The sequence below is a fragment of the Cetorhinus maximus genome, chromosome 5 (genome assembly GCF_964194155.1).
Source record: "Cetorhinus maximus chromosome 5, sCetMax3.hap1.1, whole genome shotgun sequence".
NCBI lineage: Eukaryota > Metazoa > Chordata > Chondrichthyes > Lamniformes > Cetorhinidae > Cetorhinus > Cetorhinus maximus.
Genome location: NC_135883.1, coordinates 57,754,477 through 57,771,763, shown reverse-complemented (window position 1 = coordinate 57,771,763; position 17,287 = coordinate 57,754,477). Strand labels below are relative to the sequence as shown.

Here is a 17,287-nt window from a genome sequence, read left to right as displayed (position 1 = left end):
TCATACAGATCTATTTCAGGAATAATAAAAAAAAATAGGGCAGAACTGGATCATAACACATAGAGTAAATAACGCAGTGTCTCACTTGTAATAGTATTCTGTTAGGTATGTGAGTGATGGACTGCGGCTTGTTTACATCATGCTGTTTGCAATGATGTGATTATCACAATAATCACAAGCTGTGATTATTAGTACTGACGAAAGGTCACCAGGTGAAGTGTTGGGCTGGAATTTAATGTGCTGGCTTGCTGACATATTTGGGGGGGGGGGTAATGGATGCTAGGGGGGTAATGGATGCTGGGGGGGGTAATGGATGCTGGGGGGGGTAATGGATGCTGGGGGGGGTAATGGATGCTGGGGGGGGTAATGGATGCTGGAGGGGGTAATGGATGGGGGGGGTAATGGATGGGGGTGGGTAATGGATGGGGGGGGTAATGGATGGGGGGGGTAATGGATGGGGGGGGTAATGGATAGGGGGGGTAATGGATAGGGGGGGTAATGGATGGGGGGGGTAATGGATAGGGGGGGTAATGGATAGGGGGGGTAATGGATGGGGGGGGTAATGGATGGGAAGGTAATGGATGGGGGTGTAATGGATGGGGGGTGTAATGGATGGGGGGTGTAATGGATGGGGGGGGAATGGGGGGGTTAATGGATGGGGGGTAATGGATGGGGGGGGTAATGGATGGGGGGGGTAATGGATGGGGGGGGTAATGGATGGGGGGGGTAATGGATGGGGAGAGGTAATGGATGGGGGGGAGAATGGATGGGGGGGGAGAATGGATGGGGGGGAGAATGGATGGGGGGGGAGAATGGATGGGGGGGGAGAATGGATGGGGGGGAGAATGGATGGGGGGGGAGAATGGATGGGGGGGGAGAATGGATGGGGGGGGAGAATGGATGGGGGGGGAGGAGAATGGATGGGGGGGGAGGAGAATGGATGGGGGGGAATGGATAGATGGGGGGGGAATGGATGGATGGGGGGGGAATGGATGGATGGGGGGGAATGGATGGATGGGGGGGGGATGGATGGGGGGGGGAATGGATGGATGGGGGGGAATGGATGGATTGGGGGGGAATGGATGGATGGGGGGGGAATGGATGGATGGGGGGGGAATGGATGGATGGGGGGGAATGGATGGATGGGGGGGGGAATGGATGGATGGTGGGGGGATGGAGAGGGGAGGGGATGGTGATGGGGAGGGGAGTGGGGGGGGCGGTGTGGGGGAGGCTGGCACAGCGATAGTGCCCGGGGAACCTAGAAATATGTTAAGTGTGCCTGTCAGTGTATTTTTAATGCAGCCACGTCATAAAGGTTTACAGCACAGAAAAAGGCCCTGCGGCCCATCGAGTCTGCGCTGATCAAACAAGTACCTAACTGTTCTAATCCTATTTTCCAGCACTAGGCCCATAGCCTCGTATGCCATTGCATTGCAAGTGCACATCAAAATACTTCTTAAATGTTATGAGGGTTTCTGCCTCTACCACCCTTTCAGGCAGTGACTTCCAGATTCCCACCACCCTCTGGGTGAAAAAATTCTTCCTCACATCCCCTCTAAACCTCCTGCCCCTTTACCTTAAATCTATGCCCCCTGGTTATTGATCCCTCCACCAAGGGGAAAAGTTCCTTCCTGTCTACCCTATCTATGCCCCTCATAATTGTGTACACCTCAGTCATGTTCCCCTCAATCTCCTCTGCTCCAAGGAAAATAACCCCAGTCTATCCAATCTCTCCTAATAACTAAAACTCTCCAGCGCAGGCAACATCCTGGAAAATCTCCTCTGCACTCTCTCTAATGCAATTACATCTTTCCTATAATGCAGATTCCAGAACTGCACACAATACTCTAGCTGTAGCCTAACCAGCGTTTTATACAGTTCCAGCATAACCTCCCTGCTCTTATTCTATGCCTTGGCTAATAAAGGCAAGTATTCCTTATGTCTTCTTAACCATCTTATCTACCTGTCCCGCTACCCTATCAATATCATTATCATTTGATTCCGGGTTTTCTTACCAATTAGCATCAGCAGATCTTAAATGGACACTCCAAACATGGATAGAAACAAAAAACTGCGGTTGCTGGAAATCCAAAACAAAAACAGAATTACCTGGAAAAACTCAGCAGGTCTGGCAGCATTGGCGGAGAAGAAAAGAGTTGACGTTTCGAGTCCTCATGACCCTTCAACAGAACAGAACTCCAAACATGGAATTTGGAGTAATCAGAGCTTAGTAGTTGAGAGAAGGAAATGTTGCAACGGAAGGTAGATGGTCAAAGTCTGTTTCCGACTTCACAGATACCTCTCTGGGTGTGCTTCTGGGGGCTGTGAAGACCTAGAGAGACATTCTGTTCTCTAGCAACTGGAGGAAGGAACCCACTGGAGAAATCAAGATAACGTGGTTGGAGGTTGCTGAGGAGGTCACAGCAGGAGTGTGATGCCATGCTGCTGGATCCAATGCAGGAAGAGCTTCAATGACCAAAGGGTCAGGAAAGATAAGAGCAATGGCACATTCACCTATACCCTCATATCATCGCAATACCCTCACTCCACTTTCTCAAGCTTACTCACTCTTCACACCCACTTAGCTTGCAGTTACACCCATCCCTTTCTGTCTGTGCACTTCCTCAAATCCCCAATTATCCATCCACCACTGACACTCAGCCTCAACGTTGTGCACAGTCATGCCTCTCCTTCATAGTCACCTCAAAAATGCTGTCCATCCATCAGGGAACACATTCCATTGTTCTCACTCATAGGTCTTGCCTTTCCCTCTTTATAGGAGAAGATTAGACAGAACACCAGGAGAGGCAGAGAACTGGAGTTGTCCCTCCAAACATTATGCAATTAACAGCTCCAGTGGAGGCACTGGAGGTCAGTGATGTCTCAGCGTGCCTGGCAATCAGAGATGGGGAGATTTGGGGTGTTCCAGCTACCTGTTGACAGAATTAAATAAAACCAGCTACATGGCATACAACATTGGGTAGTCATGTAGACTTGCTGTCAACAGTGAATGAAATATGATCATATTCATAATGATAGCTTCAAATATTCTGGCCTTGCCAGTGCTCATTCAAATCTTTTTATCTCCCTCAGGGCTCTCACACACCAGTAGGAGTTGGTCGATGTCACCAATAACATCATCTCAGAGGAATGTAATCCCCCTGAGGGTGCACCATCACAGGACTTAGGCAGAACATGCCTAAGACAAAAGCACTCCAGTGGGACCAGTTAAAGAGACAGTTGGGTTTTGACTTGGGATTTCACACTTTACAAGGGAGCAAGTGCTGATGGTAGAATCAGGGACAGCAGTGGAGGGCCTGCATTTGAGAGTGCAGGACGCTCTAAGCTCCATTCAGCTGGATGCAAATGCTGTAACCAGGGGCCATCAATGAAGAGGAGAATCACTGAGCAGCAGCAGCAGAGATTGTGCGATGTCCTGACACGCATTCCAAGAGATTGCAGGAATCTGGCTTAAGCATGGAAGCAAAAGGAAAAGAGTAAAGGTTTGTAGTTGTACAAATGTATTTACATGGGTGTGTTATACATTCTGTACTGTTAAGTGTCATTTCTTCATTTGATGCACATAAATATTATTATTTTGCAACACTTTCCCAAGTTTCCCATTCTTTTTCATGAGTTGGAAAGTGGTCTTTTCAGTCATTTGACAAATTTTTAAAAATTCATTCATGGCATGCGGCCATCGCTGGCCAGGCCAACATTTATTGCCCATCCCTAATTGCCCTTGAGAAGGTGGTGGTGAGCTGCCTTCTTGAACCGCTGCAGTCCAAGTGGTGTAAGTACTCCCACTGTGCTGTTAGGGAGGGAGTTCCAGGATTTTGACCCAGCGACAGTGAAGGAACAATGATATATTTCCAAATCAGGATGGTGAGTGATTTGGACGGCAACCTCCAGGTGGTGGCGTTCCCATGTATCTGCTGCCCTTGTCCTTCTAGATGGTAGTGGTCATGGGTTTGGAAGGTGCTGTCTAAGGAGCCTTGGTGAGTTGCTGCAGTGCATCTTGTAGATGGCACACACTGCTGCTACTGTGCGTCGGTGGTGGAGGGACGGAATGTTTGTGGACATGGTGCCAATCAAGCGGGCTGTTTTGTCCTGCAGGGTGTCAAGCTTCTTGTGTGTTGTTGGAGCTGCACTCATCCGGGCAAGTGGGGAGTATTCCAACACACTCCTGACTTATGCCTTGTAAATGGTGGACAGGCTTTGGGAAGTCAGGAGGTGAGTTACTCGCTGCCAGGTTCCTAGCCTGTGAACTGCTCTTGTAGCCACAATATTTATATGGCTAGTCCAGTTCAGTTTCTGGTCAATGGTAACCCCCAGGATGTTGATGGAGGGGGATTCAATGATGGTAATGCCATTGAATGTCAAGGGGCGATGGTTAGATTCTCTCTTGTTGGAGGTGGTCATTGCCTGGCACTTGGGTGGCGTGAATGTTACTTGCCACTTATCAGCCCAAGCCTAGATATTGTCCAGGTCTTGCTGCATTTGGACATGGACTGCTTCAGTGTCTGAGGAGTTACGAGTGGTGCTGAGCATTGTGCAATCATCAGCGAACATCCCCACTTCTGACCTTATGACGGAAGGAGGGTCATTGATGAAGCAGCTGAAGATGGTTGGGCGAAGGACACTACCCTGAGGAACTTCTGCAGTGATATCGTGGAGCTGAGGTGACTAACCTCCAACAACCACAACCATCTTCCTTTGTGCTAGGTATGACTCCAGCCAGTGGAAAGATTTCCCCCTGAATCCCATTGACTCCAGTTTTTCTTGGGCTCCTTGATGCCACACTCAATCAAATGCTGCCTTGATGAATGGGGAAGATCTGAAGTGACAGCAATCAAAGGGGGAATGTGAAAAGGATGCTTGGTTGCTTTCAGAACTGCTTTGCGTCAGTGGCATTGATGGAGTGGGGGATCATAAAGATGGCTTTGCATGAAGTTGTTGGATGAGTCCACTGGTGGACCTTGTAATAATCAGGGGCATCTCTGACATCCTGAACAGCAAGATGTACTGCTGGCGGTGAAATGCTTTCATCACTCCCTCCTGTTCCTCCTTGGAATCCTCCAGAAAGGCTTCTTGCTCTGCACCTTGGTCCTCCTGCAAGACTAAACCTCTATGTTGGGCAATTTAGTGCAACACACAATGTCCATTCTGGAGACCCTAGCTGACGCATACTGAAGGGATGCTCCAAATCTGTCCAGGTACCTGAAGCTCATCTTCAGCATGCTGGTGGCTTCTTCCGTGATGCATCTGGTGGTGATGTGGCATTTATTGTAGCACTATTGTGCTTCATACCTCAGGTTTCAGAGAGGTGTCATCAGCCATGTTTTAAGTAGGTATCTCTTGTCTCCAGCCAGCTAGTAACTCTGCTTCCAGGTGCTGCCTGGGAATCTTGCGCATACTTGCATAAAGATCTTCATTTGGTTGCACATCAGCTGCACATTGATAGAATGGATGCCTTTGTAGGTGACAAACACTCTTCGGGTATCTATATGGGTGACTCAACTGCCATGTTTGTGCAGTTGATGCCAGAAATATGAGTATCCACTCATTCTTATTGGCATCATCACAGGCAAAGTTGATATAATCGGGAGTCCTGGCAAACTAGCCATCAATTACCTGAATTATGCATTTGAGTTCTGCTGACTGTCCATCCTTTAAGGTCTCCAGCAAAGCCATAAAAGGATACAAAGGCAAACGAGTTGTAAGTCAGTAGTGACCTTGATAGCCACTGGCCACCAGGTCCAACTGGCAGCAGGAATTGGTCCAGCAGATCTTGGTCACTAGTTGATGTGACACACTGAGCCCCCTGAAACACAACTCTTTTCAGAAACGACAAGCTAGCATTTTTTTCGTTCATTCATGGTATGTGGATATCATTGGCAACACCAGCTTTTGTTGCCCATCCCTAATTGCCCTTGAGAAGGTGGTGGTGAGCAGCCTCTTAAACCGCTGCTGTCCATCTGGTGTAGGTACACCCAAAGTGCTGTTAGGGAGAGTTTTCCAGGATTTTGACCAGCAACAGTGATATAGTTCTAAGTCAGGAAGGTGTGTGGACTGGGAGGAACTTGCAGGTGGTAGTGTTCCCAAGGGTCTGCTGCCCTTGTTCTTCCAGGCTGTTGACTTTTGTACTGACTTGCTAGGCTCCTCCATCATTCCGGATGGGGATATTTGTGGAGCCTCCTCCTTCAATTAGTTGTTTAAATGTCCACCACCATTCACAACTGGATTTGGCAAGACTGCAGAGCATTGATCTGATCTGTTGATTATGAGAACATTTACCTTTGTCTATCACATGCTTCTTTCACTGATTAGCACATTTGCAATCCTATTTTGTCGCTTTACCAGGTACTCATTTTTAGGCATTCGCGGTGCTGCTCCTGGCATATTCTCCTACATTCCTCATTGAACCAGGGTTGATCCCCTGGCTTGATGGTAATGATAGGGTGAAGGATATGCTGGGCCATGAGGTTACAGATTGTGGTGGAACACAATTCTGCTGCTGCTGATGGCCCGCCATGCCTGATGGATGCCCTGTTTTGAGCTACTAGGCCTGTTCTGAACCCATCCCATTTACCACAGTGGTAGTGCCACAGAACATGATGGATATTATTCTCTGCGGGAAAACAGGACTTCATCTCCACAAGGACTGTGTGGTGGTCACTCCTACCAATGTTGCTGAGGATGAGATCAAATAGGTTTTTCCCTCTTGCTGGTTCTCTCTCTGCCTGTCGCAAGCCCAGTCTAGCAGATATGTCCTTCTGGACTCGGCCAGCTGGGTCGGTAGTGTTGCTGCTGAGCCACTCTTGGTGATGGACATGAAACCTCCCCACCTAGTGTACATTCTGTGCCAACCTCAGTGATTCTTCCAAGTGGCGTTCAACATGGAGGAGTACTGATCCATCAGCTGAGGAAGGGATGAAAGTGGTAATCAGCAGGATGTTTCTTTGCTCATGTTTGACCTAATGCCATGGGACTTCATGGGGTCCGGAGTTCAGAGTTTATGCTCTGCCTGAAGACCCTGTGTACTCGATATGGCCTCCTGTGAGTTGCACCTCTCTTCTGTTCCCCTCTCTCCTGTGGAAGTTTAGGTCTGTGACCATCAGGCTGCTGCTGGTGGTGATGGTCACTTTGGTCCTCATCTAACATACAATCCAAGGTAGCATCCATGCCGATCGTATCGATCAGAGTTCCAGTGTGCAGTGCAAACCTCTAAAGTGTTGATGAAACCACAAAGTGTGCAAAGTGAAATCTCAGCACAAGTACCGTGAACAAATCTTTTCCCACTAGCAGATAAGAAAACAGCTGTGAATACTGAGATAAAAGCAAAATACTGCAGATGCTGGAAATCTGAAATAGAAACAGAAAATGCTGGTAAAACTCAGTAGGTCTGACATGTCTCTGACCCTTTTGTCTCTGACATCTTTTGATTATCTGCTCACACCACACCCTCAATGTGTCTCTTCCCCCCCACCCACCTTAAACCAATTTATATTTCTCCCTTGTTGAAACTATGCTTCAGTTCTGCTGAAGGGCCATGAGGGCTCGAAACGTTGACTGATTTCTTCTCCGCCGATGCTGCCAGACTTGCTGAGTTTTTCCAGGTAATTCTGTTTTTATTTTGTTTTGGATTTCCAGCATCCGCAGTAGCTTTTAGCTTTTTGTTTTTATCTTAGGTCTGATAGCATCTGTGGAGAGAGAAACAGAGTTAACGTTTCGAGTCTGTATGAGGTTTACTAGATTGGAGGTCAAAGGAGGTTTACTAGTTGATACCTGGAACGAGTGGGTTGTCTTACGAGGAACGGTTGGACAGACTGGGCTTAGAAGAGTGAGTGTTGATTTGATTGAAGTATACAAGATCGTGAACGTCTTGACAAGGTGGACGTCGAAAGGATGTTTCCTCTTGTGGGTGAGTCCAGAACTAGGGGGCACTGTTTTAAAATTAGGGGTCACCCTTTTAGGACAGAGATGAGGAGAATTATTTTCTCTCAGAGGGTTGTGCGACTTTGGAACTCTCTGCCTCAGAAGGTGGTGGAGGAGGGGTCAGTGAATATCTTTAAGGCGGAGGTAGATAGTTTCTTGTTAGGAAAGGGAATCAAAGGTTATCAGGGTTAGATGATAATGTGGAAATCGAAATACAGGATCATCAGCCATGATCTTATTGAATGGTGGAGCAGGCTTGAGGGGCCAAATGGACTACTCCTGTTCCTAGTTCTTATGTTCTTAACTCTTCTCCTCTATCTTAACCCTTTTTAAATTCCTTTTTTAAAATTTATTTTTCTTTTCTATCTACTCATTCTTATTTTATTCACTTATTCATTGTTTTACCCCCTTTTTATCCCTTTTTTAAATCCCTTTTTCTATCTTTTTTCCCCCAACCACCGCCCCCTCCCCCCACCCCACCCCCACTTGTTCCATGTTGTTCTTTCACAGGGTGCTGACCCTTGTTCTGCTGTTAACATATTCTGCTTTCTTACCTTTATGCCACTATCAGCACCTTCTTCAGCCCTTACCACTACCATTAACACTCCCTTTGTCTTGTGTCCATGACATCTTTGTCAATCTTTCCTTAGCCCTCAACTATCGCTGACCTTCTATCCAGCTTCACCTGCTCCACCCCCCTTAAACAGTATAAATTTCATCACATTTCTACTTCTCTTTGGCTCTGAAGAAGAGTCATATGGACTCAAAACATCACCTCTGTTTCTCTCTCCATAGATGCTGTCAGGCCTGCTAAGTTTTACCAGCATTTTCTGTTTTTATTATAGCTGTGAATACTGAGTATGAAGCCACGTGACTGATTCAGCCTCTGCAATTGCTGCTGTGCACTGACGTTGCTTTCACTGCCGATTTTCAGAAGGCCAGCAAACCCGTGGCGGCGTGGACCCAAAGTTAAACTGAAAAATTCATGCCAACTTCACTCTAATTGAGCGATTAACATATTTAAAGTTGCAAACTGACTCTCCCGAGGGGATTGTTTGCACACAGCCTTATGCACTGCAGCGAAATGCAGAGGTTGGTGGCTTGGAGCAGGCTTCCAGTTATGCTGTCAATTTTACTTCTTTTAACCACCCCCACCCCCATCCCAGCTGCACCCAAACCTGCTTGCTCCCGCTCACTCAAATCCAGCTCATTAACCCTGTTTCTCTCTCCACCGATGCTCCCTATCCTGCTGAGTGTCCCCATTGTTTCCTGTTTTCATTTCACACTTCCAGTATCTGCAGTATTCTGCTTTTGTACTGTTAGTAAATCACTAAGTTTCAATAAATAAAATTACAACTATACTTATTACCGTTAGAAGGGGAGTTGATTACAAACATAGGGAGGTTATGCTTCAGTTGTACAGGGCACTGGTGAGACCACATCTGGAGTACTGTGTACAGTACTGGTCTGCTTATTTAAAGAAAGATGTAAATGTGTTAGAAGCTGTTCAGAGAATGTTTACTAGGCTAATACCAAGAACAGGCAGGTTGTCTTATGAGGAAAGGCCGAACAGGTTAGGCTTTAGAATTTAGTAAAGTAAAGCTTGATTGAAACTTTTAAGATCCTGAGAGGTCTTGACTGGGTGAATGTGGAAAGGGTGTTTCATCTTGTGGGATAATCTAGAACTAGGGGTCACTGTTTAAAAATAAGGGGTCACTCATTTAAGACAGAGATTAGGAGAATTTTTTGTTCTCTGAGGGTTGAGAGTCTTTGGAACTCTCTCCCTCAAAAGATGGTGGAAGCAGAGTCTTTGAATATTTTTGAGGCAGGGCTGGATAGATTCTTGATTAACAAGGGGGTGAAAGGTTACCTGAGGTCGGCAGGACTGTGGGACTGAGGGTACAATCAGATCAGCCATGATCTTATTGAATGGCAGAACAGGCTTGAGGGATCGAGTGGTCTATTCCTGTTCCTAATTTGTATGTTCGTATGAGCCTTTGAGGAAGAGAAATGGTCTCAGCTGTTTGAACTTACCTTTTGTTGCTTCTGAGATCATCTGAACTAATTAATCACATTTTATTACCTTCTAACTGTCCTACATGTGATGAACAGGGACTTTCAGTCTCAATTCTAACTACAAAAAAATGATTATACATTTAATTATCTTGGTATAGTAGTTAGACTGTCACTTTACATTGAGTTACTGTTAGTTGCTTCTGCATGCTGTGGAGAATACATATGAAAGTCTGGTGTGCCTCAGGTCATTTCAAAGACACTAGCGTGACAATATTCCCTGCATGTAAGGTGTTCATTATGTTGAAAGTGTCTGTAGCTTCTCCTATTGACAAAGGGTGGTTTAATACGTTAATGTATGTTAAATACCAAGCCCCTAGCATAATTCTATCCAGCAGCATCAATGGTAGCTATCTGGATGGATACAATATAAATGTCCTGTAACTACACTTATTGAGCCTCAAACAATAATTTGCATTAATTTAGCACCCTTAATGTAGAAAAACATCCCAATGCACTTCGCAGAGGTGTAATCAATAAAAAAGATGCTAAGCCAAAGAAGGAGATATTAGAATGGACTCTTCTCCAAAAAGAGGAAACATGCTGGTATATGGAGTATAATGAGAATGGTTTTAAGGAGGGTCTTAAATGAGGTGAGGGAGGGGAGACTAGAGATAGGATAGTTTAGGCAGAGAATTCCGGACCGAGGGGCCTTGGTGGTTGAAGAAGACATGGTTGCCAAAGATGGGGCCAAGGGAGGGGCAGTGCAAAAATGGGCAGTGTCAGAAGAATGGAAAGATTGGGGCAAGGTTAAAGAGATAGAAAAGGCTGAGGACATAAGAGATTTAAACATGAGGATAAGAATTTTAAATATGAGGCCAAGGTGAGCAGGACTTGGTGCAGGATAGGAGATGGGCTGCAAAGCATTTGACAAGCCGATGTTTATACTGAAGAGAATGGAAGTCAGGCCTGGAGAGTACTGGAATAGACAAGGTTGGAGGTGATAAAAACTTATATGAGGGTTTCAGCAGCAGATGGGCTGAGGCAGGAACAGAAGTGAGTGATTGCAGCAGTGGAACAATGGTAGTACACCATAAGATAGTGGCAGGGAAGGAGGGGGGCAGATTTGGTGATAAGGGAATGAAATTTGGCAAATGGTGATGTCCCCAGTCTGCCCAATGTTTAACTGGAGGAAATTTCAGCTCCAAATCAGTTTTTCTTCCACTTTTACAAATTTGAGGAGGAAACATGCTGGTAGATGAGTATAATGTCAGTGGTGCCTCTGACCTTGCCACATTTACCTAAATTAGGCCATAAGAAAATAACTCGGATGTAGGGAGCAAACGATCGCTTATAGGAGAGGGCTAGCATGCCAAATCTGTGATAGGAATCTAGCACAAAAACCTCAAACTATAAAATTATCTGTTTGTGTAATAATGGTTATTAGTTGGCACAGGGTTTGGTTACGAACACAAGAGGTAATGAGTCCAATAAATAGCAAAGTCCTAGCTGCTAGCTCAATATATTACTGCAGATGAACAAGGTCAGCTTTTAATATACAAACTGAAAACACTGGAAATACTCTGGAGGTCAGATGCCATCAGTGCAGAGAGAAACAGAGTTAACGTTTCAGATTTCAGGCTGATGATCTTTCAGCAAAAAAGTCACCAACCTGAAACAGTGAGGGAATGGAAGGGTTTCTACTGACATATCCCAGTTTAACAAAGACGTGGATCTAAAGGAAGCCTCACAATATTTGAGTTATGGAAAATGTCTTGGGGCATAATTTGCTATCAAAGTTAGCAAGAATGTTGGCTAAACGTAGAACAGAATGAAGAACCAGTGTGGACAAGGTTCTTGATCGCAGCTATCATAGAAAAAAGCTCAAAAACTTCCCACAGGCACAATTCCAGATTGTACCTGCTTCAGAACTTTGCCACAGACCCGCTCACAAGGGGAAGGAGTGAGGTCTCCAGTTCTGAACGGTCAGTGGTGTTGGGGGAACAACTGTGTGCCCTCCTGCTAAAGACACAGGAAATGCCAACCGATGCCAGCTGGCAGGCAGGGCTGGTTCAGGATTCCCCCATCTCCCCTGCAAAAAATAACTTGTCTGCTTCCTTAATCTGCTTACCTAGGGAGTTGTTTTAAATAAAAAACTAAATTCTGCCCCTTCCTAAATCTGGAGCGAGGGACCTTCCAGGCCCCAACTCCAGCCTGAACTAGCAGGTGGGACCCAATTCTGTAGACTCAATGCAAGGTGATATTAAAATGCCACTGCCAATGGTTCAAACCCAACTGAGAGTTGGGGCACACAAACTTCTGGCTGAGGGGTATTCCCTGCCCCCTGACGTCAATGGCCTTGCAGAGACTGAAAGAGGCCCTGTTCCCAAAAGACCGTACATGAAACTCTGCCTTAGGGCTGGACCTAGCATAAATGGATCTTAGCCGAGTATGTGGCCTTGCTGTTGGATGTCTTCTGGGATGACCAAGACCTTCCCTTCTAAATCAAGGGAACAAATCAGGTGCAACAGAAGTGAAAGATCAATTTAGTCACCTGTCGTGGATCTGATGGAGGAGGCCATTATTGCAGATGACATTGAAGGGATGCAGTCATCATCCTGTGAATAGCCAGCTTGAATGGCACGCAGATAACTGTGACTTCGTGTGCGGAAGCAGCCAGGAAGATCCAAGGCATCCACTGCCTGTGATTCAATTTCTCCGAAAACAGACTCGCAAACTGATTCAAACTGTCCATTGATCTCTGCTTCACTCACCTGAGAAACAAAATCAATAATGAAATAGAAGCTATCAATTCAAAGCTGCTTCTCTTCTTCTTGCTTTGGAAGGACACAAACATGGGCATCAGGACCACTATTACCCCAATTAAGTAACTGCCTAGGATCAACAAAAGATGTGCTACCCCTCAATTCATTAATTGGACTTTAATGGGTGCTTTTGGAGTATCATGTTGGAATTTGGGTTAGAACTAAAATTTGTCACAGTTCTGTCCCTTTTTAAACCTCAGTATGTTTGAGGGTAATGTACTGCAATTTGTCAGATAACTTATTTTCCACATTTATACAGAATGTGAATGAGAAAAGTACATTATCCAGTGCATTTTCCTCATTTACATCCTCAGCAACAGCGGACATCTTTGAGTTCCTGTAATCAAGTGTTACTGGGGCCAGGGAAGGGGGTCCAGTGGAGTTCTGAAATTTCCAGGTTGAGTTTGCGCTGCAATTGACTCAATTGTTTATGCAGGCACATAACAATACAAGCAGTACTTCCATTTTTTTTTAATGATAACTGTGGTCTATGGGGCCTACTGATGCTGCAACAAAATACGACAGTGAAATTCCTCTCTCTGCCCAGTTATATCAGATACAGGACAGATTTCTGCCCAAGTTATACTAAATAGTTTGACCCTGGCATTAGAATTAGTTTTCTCTCCAGTGTGGACATTTGGAAGTTCTGTCCTACCTCCCATCTGTGTCCCCAAAGCCTCCTCAGGAACTTCAGAGCTCTTACTGCTAACACCCTAATGAACAAACACTTTTAAATTTAAAAAAAAATAACTTCCTAGTGGCCCAAAGTGTGAGCGCAGATTCAATTTCAATCATGGTGATACCCAAACTTGTGACTGTTGCAGTTAATTCACAGCCATCTGAAGCCATGTGTCTGTTGGGCCTCACTGATTAATGAAGCAATGGGAACAAGATGTGGGGACTTCTGTTAAAATTGGAGAAAACCAGCTGCTTTGTTCATAAGATGCTGAATATAGAGCAAATGTGTGCATGTGATTTGAAGCCTCAAACTATGTTTGAGAAGGTGGGTAAAATGGGTTGACTGCATTGGAAATCTGGACAGAAAAGCCCTTTGTTAACTTTTTCCAGTGCTACAAAGAAAGGATTTTCAGCTTTAGAAGTAACACAAGATAAAATGTTCCACTTGTTTCTCTTTAAGTGCATGCACATTCTGTCATGTTGAGAGGTGCAGCCCAAACTGCTTTACTTTGATATGTTGGTTTAACATAATTGAGCCAAACAAGCTTAATTAGATTCAAGGTTATTGCACTTGGTTTAAGTTCCTTCTTCAACAGCAAGATGAAAATTTGGATGTTTCATTCTGCTACTTAATTAGCAAAAGGAAAATGAATTTCAGCAGCTTAAGATAGTCCCATTTAAACTCAATGGGAATTGGTTTGATTAGAATCAATAAAATGAAACAACACAGGTGGAGGCTATTTGGCCCATTGTGCCTGTGATGGCACTTTGGTACAGCTATCCAATTAATCCCACTTTCCTGCTCTTTCCTACAACTCTGTAATTTTTTTCCCCCTTTTCACATATTTATCCAGCTGCCTTTTGAAGGTTACTGTGAATCTGGTTCAACCATCCCTTCAGTCAGTAAATTTCATCTACCATTTGTCAATGCACTTCATCACTTGTTGCTAACCTCCTCATTGTTTACTACCTTTCCAGGTTTGGTGTAATCTACAAACTTTGAAATTTTATGCCTCGTATACCCAAGTCCAGATCATTAATATATGTCAAATAGAGTAGTAGTCCTAAAACCAACCCCTGGGGAATCAAATGTATACCTCCCTCCAGTCTGATAAGCAACCAATCACACTATTCGAAAACAGAACATTGCAGATGATGGAAATCTGAAATAAACTCAGAAAAACACTGGCAATACTCAGCAGGTCAGGCAGGCAGGTGTGAGAGAGAAACAGAGTTAACGTTTCAGGTTGATGACGTCGATCTGAAACTTTAACTCTGTTTCTCTTTCCACAAATGCTGCCTGACCTGCTGAGTATTTCCAGGTTTTTTTGTTTTCACTCACACTACTCTGTTTTCTGTCATTTAACCAGTTTTGTATCCATGCTGCCACTGTCCCTTTAACCCCATGGGCTTTAATTTTGCTAATAAGTCTATTATGTAGTACTTTGTGAAACATCTTTTGATAGTTCATACACACATCAACCACACGATCCTTGAGCCTGATTGCATTTTGCAATATTCCTTCATTACGTCTTCACAACTGAAATCAAACTCAATCGCAGAAACCCGAGGTGATGGATTAAATTATTTTTATCGGTTCAATTTCCTCAAAATTTAAAATCCTCTATTAACCATTGTGTAGTGGTATAGAAAGACATTTGCTTTAATAGAATTCACTGTAACATTTAAATTTTAAAAAAGGTTAACTCGTTTTTCACCAGTTAAATCTCCTACAGGTTGTCCTTCAAGCTGGTAGTTGTAGCATTAGTTATGGTGACTGTGATTGGATGACTTAGTTTGGCACAGCTGAAACCAATTTAAGCCATAAAACACACTAGACATTTGAAGTACAACTCTCCCCATCACTATGAGGTGTCAGCTGTGGCTCAGTTCATAGCACCCTCGCCTTTGAATCAGAGGGATGTGGGTTCATGTCCCACTCCCGGAAACCAAGAACTGTGACTGTACTCGAAAGAGTTGCAATCTGTGACTGTTGATAACTCGAAAGAGTCTCCCCATCACTATGACTGGCCTACAAGGTCCCACTATCTAGTTACCACTAATACAGGGCATCTAATTAAACATCACTCAACACTTGCACTGGGAATGTCTAGTATTAATGATTCCTCACATAGCGGGTTTTTGTTACAGATTTCCTTTCTGATCAAGATTGATAGGAGTCCCAGGCAGATTAAAGTTGCCCCCCCACTGTGTTTAGTCTTTCACACTTCTTGGATTGAGACTTTTCCCTAAAGACAGCACTCTATATCCCGGACCCTCCGCGAAGCAGCAATCACCATCGGATTGCCGCTCCGACCGTACTTTACTGCACCCTGATGCAGCTATGCATTTCAGCGGGTCTTCCAAGTCCAGCTTCTTCAAAGATGCGGAGTGCGGAATCCCTCAGAGAACTCCATCACAGCAGAGTAGCATTGGGGGGAAGAATGGACACGACCCCTTTTTATGACACTAGTGGCTGAAAGGTAAGTTAAATGTTTAGTGTGTATGTTATTGAATGGGTAGAGTGGTAGGCTGGGTAGATGGGTGAGGTAAGTGGGTAGGGTGGGTGAGGTAAGTGGGTAGGGTGGCAGGGGAGAAGGATAGCAGGTGAAAAGGTGGCATGTAAGGAGGGTGGCAGATGGGTAAGATGGATTGGTGGATGAGGTGGGTAGGTGTGTGAGTGGCTCGATGGGTAAGTGGATGAGTCAGTTGGTAGTTGGGTCGGAAGGGATGGTAAGGTCAGGGGCTAGTCAGTTCAGATTGGGGGTGTAGTCGGGTAGTGGGGTTTAGTCAGGTCTGGTCAAGAGTAGTTGGTGGTTGGGAGGGATAGTTGGCTCTGGTCGGTGGCGTTGTTTGGGGATGGGGTATAGTCAGATGGTCAGGGGGAAAGTTGGATCAGGTTGGGTGAGTCGGTTGTGGGGGGGGGGTTCAGTGTGAGCGACTGGGGATCATATCTGTAGCTACCCATGTGTTAGACCAGGATTTTTCAGGCAAATTCCATGGAGCTCTCCAAATTCTCCAACTCTAACTTAGAATTGGAGACATTCGTGGAGGGTCCCAGGGAGCAAGGGAATTGCCCGACACAAGTTCAAACTTCCTGGGCAATTCCCTCAGAGATCAGTGTGACAGGATTTTTGTGCGGTCCCAACGTGCATTTTGGGTCGTATGTCCAATCTCCAGCGATCCAGGGACTGGAAGATCTGGACCTATATTTTATGGAAAGGTAATAAGACTAATGTTTGATTGCACACCTATGGGAATGTTTTCAGGCTTCATGAAAAAACTGAAAGATTTCCAAAATCTAATCTTCCAGGCTTCTTGTGATAATTAAGAAATTCCCAAGTGGTCTAGTCTCCAGGTTAATTGAATGGGCTAAATGCATTCCAATTTTGCTGGCTCTCCTGGATGAATGTTAAGACCATGGACCTGACAGATAATCAATATTTCTGTTTATGCTTCTCGACTGCCATTTTCTTCCAGGTGGATAACATGATGTTCTCATTTCCACAATCACACAAAATAAAAGGAATTCTTTTCAGATTTCACTATTTAGTCAATAAAATACAAAAATTCCACAAGGTTGTTAATTTTTTTAAAGAAAGGAGCAAAACTGACTTATTAAAATCAAAACATGGTTTTAGTTTAGTTCAATAAAATCAGATAATCTGGATTAATTGAAATCAGCCTGGGTCTGTGCTCATCCCTATCTAGCAGCTGCAGGTTCTTTTAGTACAAGTGTAGAGGTTAATGCAATAGTATGTCATTACAAGTGATAATAAATGGATTTATGCTTGCAACAATTTAGATCATGAAGCACTTACATATTTTAAAAT

The 17,287-nt window shown here is 44.7% G+C and overlaps 1 protein-coding gene across 1 annotated transcript in view; it reads right to left on the bottom strand.

Annotated features, from left to right (window-relative positions):
- dlgap2a (discs, large (Drosophila) homolog-associated protein 2a) overlaps nucleotides 1-17,287 on the bottom strand; it is a 168,369-nt gene that overhangs the window by 88,095 nt on the left and 62,987 nt on the right. Inside the window, exons 4-5 of the mRNA XM_078541892.1 lie at nucleotides 12,506-12,725; nucleotides 11,896-11,898 (exon numbers count right to left, since the gene is read on the bottom strand). Coding sequence (XP_078398018.1) covers nucleotides 11,896-11,898; nucleotides 12,506-12,725 — 223 coding nt within the window. The remainder of the gene's footprint in view (nucleotides 1-11,895; nucleotides 11,899-12,505; nucleotides 12,726-17,287) is intronic.